Source organism: Aptenodytes patagonicus, chromosome 2, assembly GCF_965638725.1.
Source record: "Aptenodytes patagonicus chromosome 2, bAptPat1.pri.cur, whole genome shotgun sequence".
In the NCBI taxonomy this organism is placed as follows: Eukaryota; Metazoa; Chordata; class Aves; order Sphenisciformes; family Spheniscidae; genus Aptenodytes; species Aptenodytes patagonicus.
The window spans coordinates 48182961-48205037 of NC_134950.1; the positions used below are offsets into that span (position 1 = coordinate 48182961).

General features: G+C 41.0%; 1 protein-coding gene across 3 annotated transcripts in view; it reads left to right on the top strand.

Moving 5' to 3' along the window:
* The window catches only part of NOL4 (nucleolar protein 4), a 206792-nt gene that overhangs the window by 119352 nt on the left and 65363 nt on the right, over positions 1-22077 (top strand). For all 3 annotated transcript variants that reach the window (XM_076329767.1, XM_076329768.1, XM_076329769.1), the window contains one exon: positions 855-1138. In XM_076329767.1, coding sequence (XP_076185882.1) covers positions 855-1138 — 284 coding nt within the window. The remainder of the gene's footprint in view (positions 1-854; positions 1139-22077) is intronic.

The following is a 22077-nucleotide window of genomic DNA, read 5'->3' on the forward strand; positions in this document are numbered from 1 at the left end:
TTTTACTAGATAGCCTCTTGGCCAAAAGATTGTTTAGAAGTAAAGAAGGGCTGAGGAGTAGCATAGGTGGCAAATTCCAGTGCTGACAAACACAGGATGCACAAACCCATAAACATGTGAAGTCACATGTTAATCATACATTTCAGCTGTAAAATCTTAGGGGTAACAACAACACATCCAGAGTTTTCAGATGTAACTTTCAGGTTGATAATTTAATCCTTTATTGAGCAGTATTTTTAAATATATTATGACACACAATGAGTGAGCACTTTAACAAAAAGAAGAGAGGATCTTTGTTTCTGGAGTCAACTTTTCCAGTATAATCTCTACTGCCAGCAGTGAATACATCAGATGTATTTACATCGTATCTGTGCAAGAGGATGTTTATGGATATGACATATGCTGCTCTGCACCCTTAAAACCTGAGAACTAGATTCTCTCTCAGTGCCATGTGCATCTCTGTTGATTTCAGAAATATGCAATACTGCATTAATGAGCATGGTATAAGAATCTAAATAGATTCATAGACATATGGACAGACAGATGGATTAAGGCAGACTTTGTCACTTTGTCCCTAGAAATCCTTTGTGATGCTTATCTTTTGTGTACACAGTGACACTAAGGTGTCAGCCCAGATCATTTCCCTTAACTTAGTAATATTTTATGGATTTACATAAAGTTTTGACTTGAAAACATAGAGCTGTGTGTGTGTACATTTTGCAGAAATGTACTGGTGCTAGTAATATAAACCATTTTAATTCTATTTTGAAAAACATTGTGAAGGTATAAATTATGTTTGAACTGGACAGAGATGATGATGTGGCATGTGACTGAAAATATATATTTTTTAATAGATGATTCAGCCGCAGAGAGTTTTAATGGCAATGAGACCGTGGGACACAGTTCCAATGCTTCAGGGGGAACACACTGCAGGGAGATGGCAGAAACCAACAGTAATGGCAAAACAAATCTGGAGCAGGATGAGCAGCCTCTGAACCTGAGTGACAGTCCCCTCTCTGCTCAGCTGACTTCAGAATACAGACTAGATGATCACAGCAGTAATGGAAAGAACAAATACAAGACTCTCCTAATTTCTGATCTCAAGATGGAACGGGAGGCAAGAGAAAATGGAAGCAAGGTAAGATGCTTCCACATGCTCCAGATATGAAGTGTGTAGCTTAGAAAAGGAAAAGATTTGTGAGGCCAAACCGAAGGTTATTCCCAGCTAAGCGCTTAATGCAATGTGTCTAATGTTTGTCACATCATTACTCAAATGCTATACATAGATTTGTATGCTCTGTTACACATATATGATGCATACGTACATTAAATGTATGTGGATGTACATGGGTGAATACATATATATATAGGCATACATATTGTGCTGACACACTGACAAAGACCAGTGCAGTTCTCCATCTGGCATGAATTTTATCAGTCCATTTATTGAGAACTGTCTACATTACCCATTTGAAATATATATATATAATGTATGTAATGTAATACACATATATATATGTATATATACTGGGATACATATATCTATGTATATTTATAGATGACCATCTCATTACATGTATTATGTATCTGTAGAATGAATCCGTATGAATGTTAAGTGTGTATGCCCAAGCAAATTACTACATGTGAATTATCATCATCTGACAGGAACTGATTTGGTTCCTTCCTGATTGTTTGTGTTATGCAGGCACCTAACCTGAATTAAAACTGACAAGTTTGCTTTAAGAAGCTGTAATCCCCTGAGGGCTTTTCTCTGTAGTTTCCATTATGTGAGTAAGGAGAAGCGACGGTGGTTATATTGTAGATAAAGACAGATCCTACCGATTAGATTGCTAGCTTTCTAGGAAGGTGTTTGTCACGAGGGCATACTGTAGGGAGGGTGAAGAAATGGCCTGTATCATAGAATTTATCCATTGATCTTATTGGTGACAAGTCCCTGTTTTTTATCTGATAACTCCCAACTGGATTACCACTTTTACAGCAGCAATAATCAGATGTTAGTACTGGATCCAAATACTATTAATGCTAGTCACTAGCTTTCAGTAGCTCACTACAAAATAACCTGACAGCATAGATATACTTTGAATGGCCACATTTTTTGCAGGGCTTTGAAATAGGAGTGATATGGAAAATCACTTTTTCTAGGTATATCCAGAAAGGGATTGTACATGACTGATGTCTAGAGAACAATTTTTATTTATGGTAAAGTTTTAAGTCCTGTCTTCATTGCCTGTGGAGTAAAAAATAAAAACTTGAAATGTTTTTTTAAGTCAAGTGTCTGGTTTTGGTGGGTAGAAGAAAGGGAGACCAAATGGGAGGTTGTTAGTCTTTCTCTTTCTTGGCCATTCCAGTTTAGCAAATCATTTATCAGCAGTCCTGGCTAACCGGGGAGGCCCCAGTTGACTGGAAGTTAGCAAATGTGACGCCCATCTACAAGAAGGGCTGGAAGGAGGGTATGCGGAACTAGAGGACTGTCAATCTGACCTCGGTGCTGGGGAAGGTTATGGAGCAGATCAACTTGAGTGCCATCACGTGGCATGTATAGGACAACCAGGTTATCAGGCCCAGTCAGCATAGATATATGAAAGGCAGGTCCTGCTTGACCAACCTGATCTCCTTCTATGACCAGGTGACCGGCTTAGTGGATGAGGGAAAGGCTGTGGATGTTGTCTACCTGGACTTCAGTAAGGCCTTTGACAACATTTCCAGCAGCATTCTCCCGGAGAAACTGGCTGTTCCTGCCTTGGATGGGCATACTCTTCGCTGGCTAAAAAACTGGCTGGATGGCCGGGCCCAAAGAGTTGTGGTGAATGGAGTTCAATCCAGTTGGCGGCCGGTCACGAGCGGTGTTCCCCAGGGCTCAGTACTGGCGCCGGTTCTGTTTAATATCTTTATCAATGATCTGGATGAGGGGATCGAGTGCACCCTCAGTAAGTTTGCAGACGACACCAAGTTGGGCGGGATTGTTGATCTGCTCGAGGGTAGGAAGGCTCTGCAGAGGGACCTGGACAGGCTGGATCGATGGGCCCAGACCAATTGTATGAGGTTCAACAAGGCCAAGTGCCGGGTCCTGCACTTCGGCCACAACAACCCCATGCAGCGCTACAGGCTTGGGGAAGAGTGGCTGGAAAGCTGCCTGGCGGAAAAGGACCTGGGGGTGTTGGTCGACAGCCGGCTGAACATGAGCCGGCAGTGTGCCCAGGCGGCCAAGAAGGCCAATGGCATCCTGGCCTGTATCAGAAACAGTGTGGCCAGCAGGAGTAGGGAAGTGATCGTGCCCCTGTACTCGGCACTGGTGAGGCCGCACCTCGAATACTGTGTTCAGTTTTGGGCCCCTCACTACAAGAAGGACGTTGAGGTGCTGGAGCGTGTCCAGAGAAGGGCAACGAAGCTGGTGAAGGGTCTAGAGCACAAGTCTTATGAGGAGCGGCTGAGGGAACTGGGGTTGTTTAGCCTGGAGAAAAGGAGGCTGAGGGGAGACCTTATCACACTCTACAACTACCTGAAAGGAGGTTGTAGTGAGGTGGGTATCAATCTCTTCTCGCAAGTAACAAGCGATAGGACGAGAGGAAATGGCCTCAAGTTGCGGCAGGGGAGGTTTAGATTGGATATCAGGAAAAATTTCTTCACTGAAAGGGTTGTCGAGCATTGGAACAGGCTGCCCAGGGAAGTGGTTGAGTCACCATCCCCTGGAGGTAGATGCGTACATGTGGTGCTTAGGGACGTTGTTTAGTGGTGGACTTGGCAGTGCTAGGTAAATGGTTGGACTTGATGATCTCAAAGGTCTTTTCCAACCTAAACGATTCTATGATTCTATGTATCCCAAAACCTTCTCCATAAAATCTTTATGAAAACCTGTTTATCTGCATGGAATATTTTTGCTTCCACTAATTCTCATTTTATTGGAAGTGTTCTGAATAGCTCTAGTCTCAGAGTGTGTATACACTCCAGTGCTGGATTTACTCAGTACTTTGACTGTTGCATAGTGAGTCCCAAATTGGCTAATATGAACGGTATCTTCATTTGCTCTAGGGCACATTGTTCCAATGAACCTTTTATAAACCAGTCACCCAAATATTGATAGATACACAGACTCTTTTGCCTGAGGTCCCTTGCTGCTTCTGCCATTACTCTTGCAAATACACAAATAAGGTTGGTGAAGAAAGGGAGGAGTTTTAATGTGGAACTCATTTATAGCTAAGACAAGAACATAGCCTAATGTTACATTTCCAATTTTAATCAGTTCCAACTCAAATGCAAAAAAATGTATCAAAAAGTGTTAAAAATCTGTTTCTAATGAATTGAGATGACAATCAAAGCCATCTCATTTTTGTTATTCTACAAATTTTAGGAGGCCTGAATCATCCCCCACATCGATATATTCTTTCATCACTCACTGTCATCCTACCCACTCTATACTGCCAACAATATGCAGATTTGTCTCCCCTTTTTGTCCTAGTGAAACTCATGTTGATGTTTACAGTTCATTTAAGTATATGATTTATTAGGTATGCAGTAAAGATTATTAAATACGGAGTGAAGACTTCAGGAAGAACACACTCCTGGGATAACAAAAATTTGTCAGAGATGATTTGGAAGCTCAGTGTAGAGTAAAAGAATGTTTTTGTGGCCAATTTCATATTTTACAGATGAATTCTACTCTTTTTAAATTTAAAAAAAGTTATAGAATATTTTTAGAAGGAACAAAAACCATCAATGTATTAGAATAGAATGGGACTGTACAGCATCTCAGTGTTTCATATGCATACATACAGACTCATATAAATCATTACTACTGTTTTACCTTAAAGCAGTATCTTACAAGCTAAAGAGTCAGAGAATGTTTTACAAGCCCTAGACCTGATCAAGGAGGTCCTCTTGCCTCCCCCTGGTGATTCAGGTGACTGGGCCCCTCCAGAAGAGGGGCCAATGTTCTGGCCATTACTGAGCTGATTAATTTTGAACAATGCAGAAGATCAAACTCCTAGTTGTGTGCAGTACCCACTGAATGCACTTGGGCAAAGGTTTCACAAGGAACTAGCCAGAACTCTAACTCTCTGCCAAAAAGGAAACAAAATAAAGAACAGGTAAGGTTAACAGAGTACTACAGTTTACTAGGAGCCACCTCTCACATATCCTTTTTACCCAGAGTACACCAAGTATGTGGGTTGTTTCTTGAAGTTGTCTAGGAATTCTCCCAGTGCTCTTGCAGCGTCTAACCTCCAGCCATTCACAGTTATACAGTTATCAGACATGATTAGACCTGAATAATGGCATCATTGGTAGTGATGGGTAAGCAAATGTGTTTAGCGTAACCCCTAATCATGTTTTCATGAGAAAAATCATCTGCAGTGTTCACCAAATATCAATTGATATGCCACTGTACTACTCTTATGGAATCTTTATGTGGCAAGGAATTGAGAAAAGTTATGTGAGAAGTTAGTGAAGAAAATATCTGGTTTCTAAATGAAGGGAAATATATTTTAATTATTGGGCTAGCATTGCAGGAAGTAATTCATTATGCTTCCTCCAGCTTCTACAATGGTCCATTCAGCCTGCAGAAAATGTTACTTGCTTGAAATGGCCAGGACTCTGTGAAACCCACAGTCAAAGGGCTGGAGCTGGGAAGATCTGTTGGCTGACATGTTCCCTACCTGCTCTGTCTGAGTCTCCTTTTTGGATACTGCATCATATATGTTTTATTAAATTTGAAGCCACAGTTTCTCTGGTCAACTTGCATCCATTCCGACCTGTTGCTAGGTTTAAAGATAACACATCAGAGCTGAATCTAGCCACAAAAAGCCAAAAGATTACTTTTTTCAGTTGAAAATTATCAACACATTATACCTCCTCCACCAAATCACAGATTTTTTAAGGGAGTTTATTTTTTCTGGAAACAAGCAGTTTTGTTAAACTACATTATAGGTATTTGCCTGTACAACACTGTTTACATGAATGATACTTCCTTCACATGTGCAGTGGTGGGCTCCACCATTTGACAATACAGTTCTGATGGATAATTTTGTACGTGCTGCAGAAATATGATCAGAAGAAGCAATTGGCATAAAAATGGTAGTTTTTCCATCATATTTTCTTTGTAAATCTGGCAGCTAATAGGTAAATGATTTTTGAAAATGGTTACATCTTTGAGAAAGTTCAATTTTTAGAATATTCATCTTGTCAATACCTATTTGAAGCAGTTATATGCTTATACTATATAGAAAGTTTGCTGGCTAGTGGCCTCATTCTGTGTAAGAGTCTTGGATGTCAAAACAGGAATACTTAACATTTTCCTAAAATCAGGCCTCTCTAATGTACACAGATGAAGTCATTAGTGATTTGTAAGAAATGTAGTTTTTTGGGAATAATAAATCAAGTTTTCTTGTCTGAAAAGACTCTGATGAATAACTGGAGATTAGATAACCCTGTGAATAAATTTTAATTCAACTTTTCAAACTACTAGGGTATATTATTTAAAGAATGCTCTGTTCAGTCACTTCAGAATATGACTTTTAAAACCGATGTTGATAACACTTTAAACAAGAATCACGTTGCAGTGGACAGTGTAACTTTACTCTTTGAATCCTCAGTTTCAGGCAGTGAGTATGTGTGGTAACCTCTTCTTTGTGTAAAAAGACCACATGCTGAGTGCAGTGGAGGGAGTTGCCAAATTGTAACATAACCTTAAAATCTGGTCCAAAATGTTTTACCATTCACTGAAAAAATGTTATGCAAGGAAGAAATGGGTTTTCATAGTCTTAAATATATATATGTAAGTATGTATGTATATATGCATATGTGTGTATATATACACAGTTTTATTAAACTGATATTAGGGAACTGATCCTCCAGTAAGACTCAGATATTCGTGGCAGTAGAACTTTCTACAACTATTTAGGACTAAACTGAAGTCAGTGAAATTTTGTATAGCTGCAAAAATATATACATGAATTTACTTAATAGGGCTGGGTCTTTGTACTACAAAAGACATAAAGTACTCATCTATAAATGCTCTGCAAATGCAGTTCTATGAATTCAAATAGTTAAGTGCACATATAAATTATTTTAGATCATTATATACTTACGTGTGAGACTGTTGGGTTTCTGTATGACCATGGTGAAGTCTCTGTAGCACTGAGATTTTTGATTTCTGATTCTTGTGTTACTGCTTTTTCCTAGACCATATATTTTATTTTGAAAAGTCATTATATAGCTTTATCTCTTCCACATCATTTATTTAATGAAATACAGCAAGCCCACTGCTTTTAAATGACTTTGTTTCTTCTGCGGTTGGATGACAAGGTTGTTGTGGTACAGTATGGGAAAACAGGTTTTTGAGCTAACCAGCCATACTTATATTGTGCCATGTATTTTACCTGGATTCATAAATAGCTCATTATGTCTGTATTGCAAAGGACGTTCCTAATATGCAAAACTCTTTGGGATTTCCCAGATCGAAACATGTGCTACTGATCCTGAATGCTTAGGAGATGCATTAAAGTGAGGTAACAAGGAGGACACACACCATGTGTCCATTTTGTCCAGATACCTACTAATTGTGGACAGTTGGTTAATGTCTTCTTTCTTTCTACCAGACAAAATTTCTGATAGAAAAATCGGACACCTCCAGACCCTCTGGGTGTATGGTAGGCTAAGTTAATATGCATTATGTTTAGCTCGAGTGTGTAATTGGCTGCGTGGAGAAGTGCACAAGATAAATAATTTTTCTCTAAGTCTGAAAAGAAAAGCACAGTTTTAAAGGAGAGAACAGTAAATAATGATTGCTGCATATAGTGACCTTTAATTATAATACTGCATTCTAATGTGCATGTCATTATAGTTACAGTGGTTCAAAACAAGGCAGGACTTTCATGTAGTTTCTAAAAGGAAGATCTTACTTTCTGTCACTCCTTTAATGATGGGCTTTTGAAGTGTTTCTTGAGCTTTTTTCTTCAGCCTGATGTAAAGAACAGTGTTATTGTCATGGGCCACTGCCAGGGGCTGTTTGCTCCCAACTATTGCAACTTCAAACTGCTGTTGTAATGGATGCATTACACTACGGCAGGTTAGCCTGGCAGGCTGTCCACTTTTAAGACAGGTCCCACTCTAAGAAGGTATTTAAAGACCGTAACCTTGCATGGGATCTGAAAGCCAGAGCATATGTGAGATCCTGGGTGAAGAGTCATTTGAAGTTCCTGCATGCCGCTCTTGTTAAAACTTTAGTCATCTTTGGTGGTTAGTCCAGCAGTAGCATCTTGTAACATCTGCTTTTCTGGAGCTCATCGTTACTGAAGGGAACTAGGCACAACCATCCTAGCAGCCTGATCCGAATAAACAAATATAGAGATAAGCCTGCTGTAATCTGATGGTGCATCATGAGTCCAGCTGGTTTCCAAAAGTGCACGTGAATTTAGCCACAGATAGACACCATCTCTGAGGAGTAAGGTAGAGTTTCAATGTGTTTCTTTCTCACTCTCTCCTTTTTAAAGATATGATTGTATCTTGGTAAAATGTGAAAGGTCATTCCTAGTATCCAGTGAACATCATCACATCTGACATTGTGTCTCTGAGGCATGTGAAGTCACTGTCTGTCTAGTTCCCCTCTGCCTGTATTTTTGTCTGCAGGTTTGCCTGGGGAAGTGCTCAGAATATAAGAGCACGTATAGCTTTTTCCAAAGCAAGTGGAGTCCTCAGGAGTTACAGTGGGCTTTTACATAGACCGATAGTAGCTTATTGAGTCACTCGGGAAGTAATTTATTAAAAAATTTTCTTAATGAAATGTGAAACAGGTGTGCATCTACTTGAAGCAAGAGGTAAAATGCAGACTGTGGGAATTTGGCGTGTTGAGGAACAGCGTTGGAGACATTATTTATTTTTTTGGTTTTTTATTTCTTTTTTTTTCATAACTAAAACATTTCTCTTTTTTTTCTTTCATCATCACTCATTATTTATATTCAAGTGGCATAGATAGGTTTCAGCTGAATTGGAGCATTGTCATATGGTGCTTATATGATATGGTTACCTCAGCTCTAAGCAGGAAGGAAAGCTGGAAAGGGTAAGATAGAAGTGTCTCCTCCTCTTTTGCAGATACCATTAAACTCTGCATGTTGGCTTTTTTGGTACAAAGAAAATACCCTTTTGCCCTTCTAGTTTATGCTGCCAAGTGCCCAAGTTACAGGTAATGAATCTGGATTGGGAATTAGTTAAGCCTTTCAGAAAGGAGTTTTTGACTCCAACTCATCCTCTCCACAGAACTTCTCACTCATCTCTCATGCTTGAAGTTGGATCTCACTACCTAGGTATGGCATAAGAGGAAACTAGATTTTTTTGTTTGTTTGTTTTAATTGTTACATTTTATTTCATTTCAATAGTCAGATAGAAGGTGTTAAAGCAATGCCATATTTTACTGACTGCTGTTTTGTTAATGCAAATATCTTAAGAGTCTGCAGCCCAGGTGTTTGACAGCCTTATTTTATGGCTTAATTGTTAAGACTAGGAAGAGGTTTAGCATGAAATTCTGTTTGCTACTGTAATGAATAACCTATGAGGAGGGAAGCAAAGTCTGATGAAACATATAGGCAGAACATGTCATGCTAGTTAATGGCAACTAGATTTTGAGCAAACAACAACATAAGAGTGGGGCAGAATGCAAAGCCAGCATGATACGCACCCTGTGGAGCAGCAAGATATCAGCACAGACTAAGCCTGCAGCTCCACAAGGGTCCAGCCTGCTTCCACCATTCCAACCACAGAACCAAGGAGAGGATGGTGACTTCCAGCTGTGCCCTAATTGTTATCCAATGGATTCCATCATCACTGCTTTTCACTAAATCCTTGGAAATAGTTTGTACTGCGATTCAAAAGTAAATATGATAGAAGTGAACTGAAGGTGAAAATCCACCCCTGCTGCCATCATGTGTAGGTGATACAAGACTACAACGTCTTTTGATTGCATCTCATATCTTTGGTGTGTGAAGGCAGGCTCAAATGTTCTGTTGAAGTAGGTATCTTTTTCTTTCTCTGCTATACTCAGGTTTGTGGAAAGGTAGCAGGCATGCCAGTGTTTTTCACAGCTCCTTGGGAGATAGATACACTACAATGGAAGGACATAGGCCCCTTCTCTTCTCCTATGCATGGAGAACATTAATGAAAGGAGAACAAAAAGTGTATGCAAGGAGTGTTGTGATCTCCTCATTTTTTCCTATGCACTCACCTACACAAGAGTGAGACAAACTAGCCGGTTTTCTCTTTCCCTATTAATTCTTACTTCATATATAGGGTTTTTATAGGTTGGTCTCATTGTAGAATCATAGAATCATTGAGGTTGGAAAAGACCTCTAAGATCATCGAGTCCAACCGTCGACCCAACACCACCACCCACTAAGCCATTTCCCTAAGTGCCTCATCTACTCGTCTTTTAAATACCTCCAGGGATGGGGACTCAACCACTTCCCTGGGCAGCCTGGTCCAACGCTCAACAACCCTTCCAGTGAAGAAATTTTTCCTTACATCCAATCTAAACCTCCCCTGGTGCAACTTGAGGCCATTTCCTCTCGTCCTATCACTTGTTACTTGGGAGAAGAGACCGACACCCACCTCGCTACAACCTCCTTTCAGGTAGTTGTAGAGAGCGATGAGGTCTCCCGTCAGCCTCCTTTTCTCCAGGCTAAACAACCCCAGTTCCCTCAGCCGCTCCTCGTAAGACTTGTTCTCCAGACCCCTCACCAGCCTCGTTGCCCTTCTCTGGACACGCTCCAGCACCTCAATGTCTTTCTTGTAGTGAGGGGCCCAAAACTGAACACAGTATTCGAGGTGCGGCCTCACCAGGGCCGAGTACAGGGGCACGATCACTTCCCTACTCCTGCTGTCCACACTATTTCTGATACAGGCCAGGATACCATTGGCCTTCTTGGCCGCCTGGGCACACTGCCGGCTCATGTTCAGATGGCTGTCGACGAACACCCCCAGGTCCTTCTCTGCTGGGCAGCTTTCCAGCCACTCTTCCCCAAGCCTGTAGCGCTGCATGGGGTTGTTGTGGCCCAAGTGCAGGACCCGGCACTTGGCCTTGTTGAACCTCATACAGTTGGCCTGGGCCCATCGATCCAGCCTGTCCAGGTCCCTCTGCAGAGCCTTCCTACCCTCGAGCAGATCAACACTCCCGCCCAACTTGGTGTCGTCTGCAAACTTACTGAGGGTGCACTCGATCCCCTCATCCAGATCATTGATAAAGATATTAAACAGAACCGGCGCCAGTACTGAGCCCTGGGGAACACCGGTCATGACCGGCCACCAACTGGATTGAACTCCATTCACCACAACTCTCTGGGCCCAGCCGTCCAGCCAGTTTTTGACCCAGTGCAGAGTACACCTGTCTAAGCCGTGAGCCGCCAGCTTCTCTAGGAGAATGCTGTGGGAGACGGTGTCAAAGGCCTTACTGAAGTCCAGGTAGACCACATCCACAGCCTTTCCCTCATCCACTAGGCGGGTCACCTGGTCATAGAAGGAGATCAGGTTGGTCAAGCAGGACCTGCCTCTCATGAACCCGTGCTGGCTGGGCCTGATCCCCTGGTTGTCTCGCTCATGCCTTGTGAGCACCCTCAAGATGAGCCGCTCCATAATCTTCCCCGGCACCGAGGTCAGGCTGACAGGCCTGTAGTTCCCCGGATCCTCCTTCCGGCCCTTCTTGTAGTTGGGCGTCACATTGGCAAGCCTCCAGTCGTCCGGGACCTCCCCCATTAACCAGGACTGCTGATAAATGATGGAGAGTGGCTTGGCGAGCACCTCCGCCAGCTCCCTCAGCACCCTCGGGTGGATCCCATCCGGCCCCATAGACTTGTGAGCATCCAGGTGGTGTAGCAGGTCGTTGACTGCTTCCTCTTGGATTATGGGGGGTTCATCCTCCTCGCCGTCCCTGTCTTCCAGCTCAGGGGGCTGAATACCCTGAGGATAACTGCTCTGCCTGTTAAAGACTGAGGCAAAGAAGGCATTGAGTACCTCAGCCTTTTCCTCATCCTTGGTGACAATGTTCCCCCCCGCATCCAATAAGGGATGGAGATTCTCCCTGGTTCTCCTCTTGTCATTAATATATTTGTAAAAGCTTTTTTTGTTGTCTTTAATGGCAGCAGCCAGATTGCGTTCTAGCTGGGCTTTTGCCTTTCTCATTTATTCTCTGCACGACCTAACAAGATCCCTGTACTCTTCTTGAGTCGCCTGCCCCTTCTTCCACAAGCGGTAAACTCTCCTTTTTTTCCTGAGTCCCAGCAAGAGCTCCCCGTTCAGCCAGGCTGGTCGTCTTCCCCGCCCGTTCTTCTTACGGCGTACAGGGACAGCCTGCTCCTGCGCCTTTAAGACTTCCTTCTTGAAGATCGTCCAGCCTTCCTGGACCCCTTTGCCCTTCAGGACTGTCTCCCAAGGGACTCTCTCAACCAGCGTCCTGAACAGGCCAAAGTCCGCCCTCCGGAAGTCCATGGTTGCGGTTTTGCTGGCCCCCCTCCTTACTTCACCAAGAATCGAGAATTCTATCATTTCATGGTCGCTAAGCCCAAGACGGCCTCCAACACCACATCTCCCACCAGTCCTTCTCTGTTTGTAAACAGCAGGTCGAGCGAGGCACCTCCCCTAGTAGGCTCACTTACCAGCTGTGTCAGGAAGTTGTCTTCCGCACACTCCAGGAACCTCCTAGACTGCTTCCTCTCTGCCGTGTTGTCTTTCCAGCAGACGTCCGGGAAGTTGAAGTCCCCCACGAGAACAAGGGCTAGCGATTGAGAGACTTCTGCCAGCCGCTTGTAGAACACTTCATCCGCCCCTTCATCCTGGTTGGGTGGTCTATAACAGACTCCCAGCAGGATATCTGCCTCGTTGGCCTTCCCCCTCATCCTTACCCATAGACACTCAACCGTATCATCATCACAATCGTTGAGCTCTATACAATCGAAACACTCCCTAACATACAGGGCCAAAGATAAAGATTGAGTCCTTTATATTTTGCTTTACCATTTTATCAAACACCTTGGCTTTACTTTCCTCTACTTTTAGAAAATGAGAAAGCTGAGAAAATCACAATTTTCTAGCTCCAAAAGTCAGTTTATTGGTTGTTTGGAGAAAACAGTGTAGTTCTATGAAGAAAAGGTCTGTCTTCTTTTTTGCTGCTCTTTGATAGGGGAATTGTTATAGGATACTGAGAAGCTTTTTGGTACCAAAAACCTGATGTTAGTTTAATGGTTTAATAAGCCTTTTCCATGGAAAAGAAGTTGAATTTATAAAGCACTGTTTTTTCCAGACTTGAATCTTCTGATTTTGGGGGTTATCCATAATAAATGGCTAAATAGAACAATGTTACGAAGAGAGACAACTACAGGTGCATGAAAAAATCAGTGCAGTGTTTGTCAGAAAATACGAATGCTCTAGCGTTCTTTAACGGTCACATTCATCAAAGTCCTTTGTCTATGAAAACATCAGTTCTATGTCTAATTCCTCCCATTGGAAGTACATTTAGTGGCAGGTTTTCATGTTCGGTGAAAGCTCTTGAAAAATGAAATTGGTTTCCTGCAGGGCATTCATTACAATGATGTAAATCCAGATCAATTAGACTGAAGTTGATGATGCTACTGCAGATTTACATATCTGTAATGGAGAATACAGTCTGGCTCCGTATGCGTATGAAGTCCCAGCTAATGTTATACTGGCATGGAAGAGAATAACTTTTGATGTGACCTTTTATAAATTTCCTCAGAAGTTTTTTTTTAAAGGAACAAGTGCACATTGGTCAAGTATCAGACAGTGGTGCTGTTGATTCCAGATTGCATGTGTATTACTCACAGATCCAGCCGTCTATCCTCATTCACACTCACCTTTGGAGTCATTGATCCCTCATACTGAAACAGAAGCAGTTGTACCTGGAGGGGATGCAGGACTTTGTCCAACTTGGTTTTAGTGGCTGGACATCTGTTCAGACAAGAGAGAAAGCTATCAAGTGCATCTGCAATCGGTGAGTTAAGGTGTATGAAATTACTACTTCCCTCCCTGTTTACAGCCAAGAACTTATAACTCAACAGCCTGGGAACCCAAGTCTGTACCTTTCAGGCAAATTCCTGTTGACTTCAAACAGGGTTTGTTCCTGACAGATAACCTTCAAGGCTGGGCCTTGTTACAATGAGTATCTTCAATCCGTAACTCTTGCTTTTGTGTTTTGTTTTGTTTTGTTTTTTATTAGGAAGGAAATTGAATTTGTGTTGAAGTCCTACCGGGTCAAATGGCTCACTGCAGCTTTTTCTTCTCCTGTTATCACATACGCAGCTCCTCTACCAAGTAGAAAAAGACTGAGAGCAAATCTTGCTCTTGGAAGATTAAATACTATTTGATCGTAAATTGAGCAAGATATAATGGGGCAGCAATAATTGCTACCTTCTGCAATTGTGTTTAGTCTTAATATTATTTACAGCTAATGAACTGTCATTTTTTTATTTTTCAGATGCAGAGGTTGAAGAGCTGATCCTCAGAACTAATCTGTGATGAATGGCTTGGTAATTGGCCACTTTCTACACACATTATACTCCTCCAAAACTGTATTGTTATTCAAGGAGTTGGTAATCCTGAAATGTTACCCCTAATTTTTTCTTCTGGTATTGAATTCTTTTCTATATACCAAGTCAGCTGCTGAAGAAAGGGAGAAAAGAAGTCAAAGATTTTTTTTTTCTTTAATTACTTTTATAACAACATATTGCTGAGTTTTTAAAATAAATACAATTTTTATTAGTTGTCTTACAGACATCTCACTTTCTAATCTTGTTTTTTGTTGAATGAATGCCAGTAGTCAAATATCTTGCTGAATACTTGATACACCTTCAAACTGTGCTTTTGTGTGCTCTCTATTTTCCCTCTGTAGCAATTGCTGGGAATAATTAGGTACACTAGAACACTGAATGCTTTTTTTGGATACTTACTTATTCACGTAACTGGATTTGCAAGGTGATGTGAGAGAAGTAAATAGGTCAATTTTTTAATAGAGGAAGGAATGAGAAGTAGAATTCAACTTTAGAACTATTTATTTTGTTCTCTTTCATCTTTCTTTTTGCTGCTTCAGCTTTTTCTGTTAATTCTCCTCTGTTCTCCTCCATTTGCTTCCAAAGGCTCCTAGGAAGACCTATCTGAAATTTTGTTTTTAGGAACAAAATAGTAGAGGTAGATAATAATACAATTACCAGAAAAGAGGACTGTAAGGAATCACCTGAGTTACTGAGTCCAGTCCTCTGGAAATGGCAACCTAGGTAACAGACATTTACTCCAAGAGGATCTGCAACAGTTCAGCTCACTAAATGTCGCAACGTCCATGAAGTTCTGATTAATAACCTTTAGCCTTATAGGAAACAATGGTGCAGCTGTAATATGCCACAGGAAAAAAGTGAGGTACTGGAATCATCGCTGATGTCTTAGATCCCTGCAACAACAAGGGATTTGCTAGGTGGATTTCCCAGATGGTCTCTAGCAGTATCTTATTCCCCGCAGAATAGGGAGTAAAAAAGGCAACCTCCAATAATCCCTGTCAGTCTGCTTGAGGTTTTGTCTGCCATATGTTTCATCAAAATATCCTGCCTTATATTTCGCATCTAACAGTGACTGATTTTAAATACTTCAAAGAAACAATTAAAAAAGCAGCATTTACATTAGTTATTGAGACAGGGAGGGGATGGTGATGTAGGTAAGCATTGAAAGCTGTGAAATGTGTGTTATGTTTATTAAACACAGTCAAAAGACAGCGATAATTTTGCAAAAAAAAAATAATTTGCAAAACACGTGGTAACAAATAAGCCACTGACTGCTACAAGTATTACAGAACAGTATTCTTGTGCAATCAGCAAAAGATCCTGGAAACCGGTATTTGAGAACTGTGTAAACGGCCAACATTTACTTTTCACTGGGCACTGATGAAAGAGTATGAAAACATGAGCAAGTATGAAAATATGCAGCCAAAGGTAGGGGTCTGTAACTGGTGTGAGTTTTCATTCCACCCATGTAAGTGTGGCATATCATGAAACATTTTAATACTCAATGAATTCCATATGCATCTGTAGAGTTTTTACTAAGCTGCTGCTTCTTGGAGCTCACAGTGTTTCTATGAAATACTGCAGCTGTTGCTTGGATCTTGGCACGGTACAACTGAATATTTCCCATATAGGTGCTTCTTCTCATCAGCTGCTTTGGTCACAGACTGTCAGTGTCTCTTCACACCTATTCAGTCTGTGTTTTCTTAACTCTTCTCATCACGAATATGCCATGAGCTACTCCCTGGATCTGATGGGTAACGATACATGCTGTTCTCTTCATATACATACATACACACACACACGCTTTTTTTTATACATTTATTTATTTATTTATTCTTTTTTTCCCCTTGTCTAATGAGAACGGTCATATCCAGTGGCCATGACCCAAAGTTGATGGAATCATACATATGAAACAGGAGCATATCTCTTGTTGTTGAGGCACCTGCAATGACACACACCTAACCTTTGTGTAGAGGTGCTCCAGTAGACAAGAGTGTGTGATTGTCTTTCATGTGTGTTTTAATTAAAATCAGGATGATATCTTGTATGTTGCTTCTGACACCATTTTATATTTGGGTAGAGGTCATGAAGTAATGTGTTTCCTCCTCTTGTGTTTCCCATGGCATTTGGAAATTGTCTGACTCCATCAGGAAGATCTCTTGCAGAACTGTTCAGGATTTCTGCCCTGTACCTTCTGCCATTGAGCTCCTGGACTGTGCCGTCTCAGGATGGATAAAAGAATCTGCATGAAAAACAGGGAAAGGTGAGTTGATTTCCTTAGGGGTTACCACGAATGGCCCCAGTATGGCCTGTCCTCAGTCCTCAACGTTATACTATGAGCTCTGTATCAGCTCTCAAAAAGACACATGGGTGTTCTTTGGGCCTTTTGTACTGAATCAGTGATATGTAAGGTTTTTTGGACACCCTCTGAATGCATGTATCTTTGTCTCACTTTGTACAGTTAGTCATATGCTCTTAAAAAATCTTTTGCAGATGGAACCCCGTGGGACCGGACCTGTATCAAAAACTGTATTAAATGACTAAAATAAAGGTTTTAAAAATTCCTGTTTCCCCCAGTGTGTTGCTTAGAGGGAATAGCTGTGTTTAGTGGAAAAGAAGTCAGATGAGTCTGCGGCATGTGTGCCACCTCATATCCTCTTGGCTCAGCTGGGAGATGGAGGGATGGAGGAATGAAATACAGACATCTTTTGGAATATGCTGCTTGTGTCAGTTGCGCCTCAAAGATGACTGCCTCACAAGGTTGACACTTCTGTGTGGTTCATTAGATGCTTTTTAAAATCCAGCTCTACATAATCATGCAATGAAGTGTCCACCCTGCCTTCAGGAAACACATAATATGCAGGTTTATGTAATATTGAAAAAAGATATTGGAAGCCATAGTGGATTTGAGTAAGTGACAAAACACCGAGGAGCTGAAAAACTTGCTACACAAAGAGCGAATTACCTTGTTAGAGATAAAGCAGTGGCGACTTCATCACAGATCTCACTGGTTCTTACCATTAATAGATTGTCTTTTATTTTAGAAGACAAAGTTATTAAAAGACTCAGCAGATGAAACTTTTTTTTTAACTTAGGTTGGAATTGAGATAAAGCATTTTTACAATGATTGTAACCAACCATTCATATGAAAGTAGTTAATTATTACACAAAAATTTCTACATAAGGTAGTTGTTCTTTTTATAAATATTTGTTCTAATTAATCTGCAAGTTATTTGGCATGATTGTGTTAATTAGGAAAATGGTGACAACTATTCCCTCCTGTTCAAGAGTTACCAGGTGATGTTCTAGAGTGCATGCATTCTCTTCTGAGCTTAACATCTATGAATCTGTAGAAGTGTCTTGAATGCTTGAAAAGCCAAAAAGGCTTTTAGCCTCTCAGACTGCCAGTTCCCTGGCAAAAGCTTTTGAAAAACCTGGCCTAGATGTCTATATTTCATGGTCTTTAGTACTTGGCCCTGCATACATCTGGTGTGGGGTATAAAACCCAGGACAGAATATTTATCTTTACCGCACTCATGATGCCAATTCAAGATCATTCTTATTAGTATAAGAGGTAAGTAGTTTTTAAGACTATTTCTAAACTCTGTTGAGATCACATTTTATCTTTCTTGTTTTTACTTTTTTTTTTTTTAATAGGAAATTGGTAGGAAGTATGCTGCTTTGCTTTTACTCTGTTTCTCCGTTTCTATGTTTGGATTTTGATTTTTTTTTTCATATTTAATGCTCACTTTATAATGATGTTTACAGTACCAAGAACGTATATCTGGGGCTATATGTGCCAAATAGCAAATAAAAAAATTGAATTTAGGCTGTGTGAATCTACTGTTCAACTGTGAGACACTCAGTTATCTCTGCTTGAACTATTCTGCCCATGTGAGGTAGGCAGTGTCAGTGGTGGCAGGATCTTCAAAACTTTTGCTCCACCTTTTATTATCTTTTCCTAGTCGAGAGTTATGTCCTTTAATTGTATATGATGCTGCAGTGTTACTTTTTACATTTGTCATTTAACATCTATAATTCATACAGTTAATTTAAGTTTTAGGATATACTGAGATAATTCTGTGCATAATAACTTTGTACAACACCAATGAGTTATTTATACCTTCACCAATATGTTAATTGCCAGAGATTCGTATATTTTAATTCTTTGGATTTACATAGCACGTTTGGGATTCTGAAAGCATCAATAAAAATAAATCAGCTTAACATTGGATCGATCCCATGAGGCAAGCATATTCCATCACTGTCTATTGATTAGTAAATACAGGCATGACATAATTCATTGACTTTCCCAAAGCCGAACACTCTGTAGGGAAGCTGGAGAAGTCGTTTGTTTCCTGCATGCTATACCTGAACATTAATCACAGTACTAATCCTTATCTCCAGACATTACTGTTCAGTTAGGGTAAAGAGGCAGAGTCAACTTCAGTTAAATAGCCATTGGAAAGTTTCCTCTGGTTTTATCAGCATAGCTAAAATTCAAAGCAGTTTTAAAAAATGTTGGTTTTAATTTGTGCTTTGCTGGAACCACGAGGATGACAATTTCACTGATTGTCTTGATCAATCTATCCAGCCCTCATCATTAAAACATACATACATATACATGAGAGATCCTATGGACTACATTGTTAATACTTACGTGAATAAACCTTAGTTGCCTTAAAGTTAGATGCTTTCCTTAAATTTAGTCACATAGCTTCCCTGTATAGTGTATTTACATAATACAGAAGTTAGCAGCTGTGGCAGTTCATCCTGATTTTAGATAGCAGAATGGGATTCAGTTGCATAGAGATGGGCATTTGGTACCCTTGTAGGGACCCTAGGGTAATCTCTGCCCAGCATACACCTCTCTGGAAGGATGTCTCTCTCACACTGGCCTTGTGTCGTATTTGCCAGCACCGTACAGTGTTCCTGTTCCATCCTAAAATAGCAATGGGGCTCAGTTGCCTTTCACCTAGTCATCTGGTTCTCTTTCAGACTGTCTTGCTCATCCGTATAGGCTCTTCTCTTGACGAGTCGAGTAAGTTCAGAGTACTTTGGTACAAACTGCAGTTAATTCCACTTACATTGATGCTGTAGTCTTTTTTATATTCCTGAGGATAGGATACCAACATTTAGCCTCTGAACTTCTTTAGATGTGTCTCAGAACATGGCCCTGGCCTTGTAGAGTTGGAATGGATATAGCCATTAATTTGCTGATTGGATCACTGATTGAACTAAGTAATGAGTATGTAGCCAAAACTGAGAGAACTGCAGGATGATGAGACTGTAGAAGTGTCAGAATAATTGTCTGAAGCTATATAGCAGTGTGATCTCTGCTGCTTAATTATGAAAAAAGTCAAAATTAAAATAATAGTTCAAATCACTGAAGCATCGGACTTTAAATCTAGCTTTTCAATTTATGTAGAAAATACGAGTGTGTGTGTGCATCTGTGTACCTGTATCAAGCAAGTTCTTTGACTTCCTCCTTAAATATTACTTCTTACCATACAATCCTTGTTTCACAATGCTGGTATATATAGCTTGCTCGGCTGAGTCCTCTCCCGATTGCTAAATTTATGTCCTGCTTAATAGGCCTGTGTACTTTCCATGTGTTTCTGGCAAGTGCTTTTGACAGTGTGCCTTTATACACACCTTTAAATTACAGATTCTTTTTCCAGCAGCCCATTTTCTAAAACTTGCATGCTTCAGCCACCAAAGCCATATAACTAATGTTGACACCAACAGATCCTGCAGTAGCTTACAAATACCACTTATTGGTGTTACAGCAGCTGGGCACTATGTTTACAATTCACTGTTTTTTGGGCAAGTGTTAACTGAAACATGTAACATAGAAGACATAAAAAGATTAAAAAATTAAGAGCTTTTTTACTTTAAATAGCAAGGAATATACAGAGCTGAGGGCAAAAATGAACATCTGCTAGTGCTCCATCTCTTGCAGTGCTGTGCAAAGTCCTTCTGCTGCAGGTCAGAGGCTGGGTGTGCAATAGCCTACCTCTTCCTTCCTTCCTTCCTTCTTCTTTGAAATGGCTTTGTCACCAGGACATGAAATTTTCACTGCCATGCAGCCATTTTAGGCCCTCACTTCATCTGCCAGTTCATTCTAATTGGCATAAATGACTTCTTACATTATTACCTCCTGTCTTCTGTGTTGTTGGGAATTCTTCCTCAATCAGCCTTACAAGTTAATCCAATTCAGCTGTGTTGTGATCTGCTACATAATTACTTATTGAGAGAATTCAGCTCAAAAAGTGGATCCACTCTGTATGGTGATCTTCTCTTCATACAGGATTATCCCAACAGATGATCTCATGACTTTCAACATCTCTTCTGACACTTGTGCCAGAAGCAGAAGTTTCCCCTGTTGCCTCTGCTAGAATATATGAAGGCAAAAGCCAATAGAGGAGTCAGAAAAGCTGCCCATTCAAAACCCAGTTCACAGTCTGATTTTTACGTTACCACTGCCTTAGTTCAGTGACCTTTTCTTGTCATTGTTCATTTAAGCAAAAAAGGCTCAGAAAGACAATTTATTGACCAGAACAAGTGGTGAGATTGGCAAGAATAGAAGACATTCCCTATCTGATCTTGGGAGCATGCATTTCAGGTCATTGCTTTACCTTTGATAGAGTAACAAAAGGAGGAAAAACTCTGAAACTGTGAAGAAACTGGTATAATGGTATGGAGACTTTATTTTAGCAAATAGCATGCAAAAATGCAATTAGTAGTATTTTCACAGAGCATATTTGCTGTAGATTTTGTTGAATATGGGACTAGATTGGATTCAGTAATGCTTTTATATGGTACTTTTGAAGAAGCTATTCCAAAAGCTTTTCTAAGTAGAGAACAATGAAGGAAATGATCCTCTGTGTAGCAGTTCAAAAGCAAGACTGGCAGCAGAGCACCAAAAGGAACTGTTTCTGCAAATGGCATGTCAGTACTTAGAGCAGATTTGATCATCAGCATTGTCGGAGAGCAGCAAGAGCAAGGCTCCTCCATCAGGGAAGGCAATCAGGGAGCTGAGGGTGGCCATGACCCAAGGGCATTGCCCTCTCTGATGCAGACATAGCCCCACAGCACCCCACAGCCTGCAGGGCAGGGCTGCTGGCAGTAGCAAGTCCCACCACCAGCCCAGTGACCAGCAGGATGGGGTGGGCAGGTCCCAGCTCAGTGCAGGAAGGGCAGGCAGCGAGCCGGGAGCAGCCTGGGATGCCACTGGCCCCCACTAGCCCACGGTATAGCTCAGCTTCAGTGCGGCTCCTGGGAAGGGGCACAGAGGTTGAGGTCCCAGGGGAGACGGCCAGAAAAAATAAGGCCAGATGGTGCACTCAAGGTCCTGACGAGGGTATGGATTAATGACAGAAAATGTAAGAGGGTTTTAAGTGGCAGTGGTAAAAAATGAAATGTTAGCTTCAGAGCCATTCCTATCTCACATGGGAGGACTTGTATTAACTCTGCAAGGGCAAATTTCCATGGGCTGTGCTCAGGCTAGAGCTAG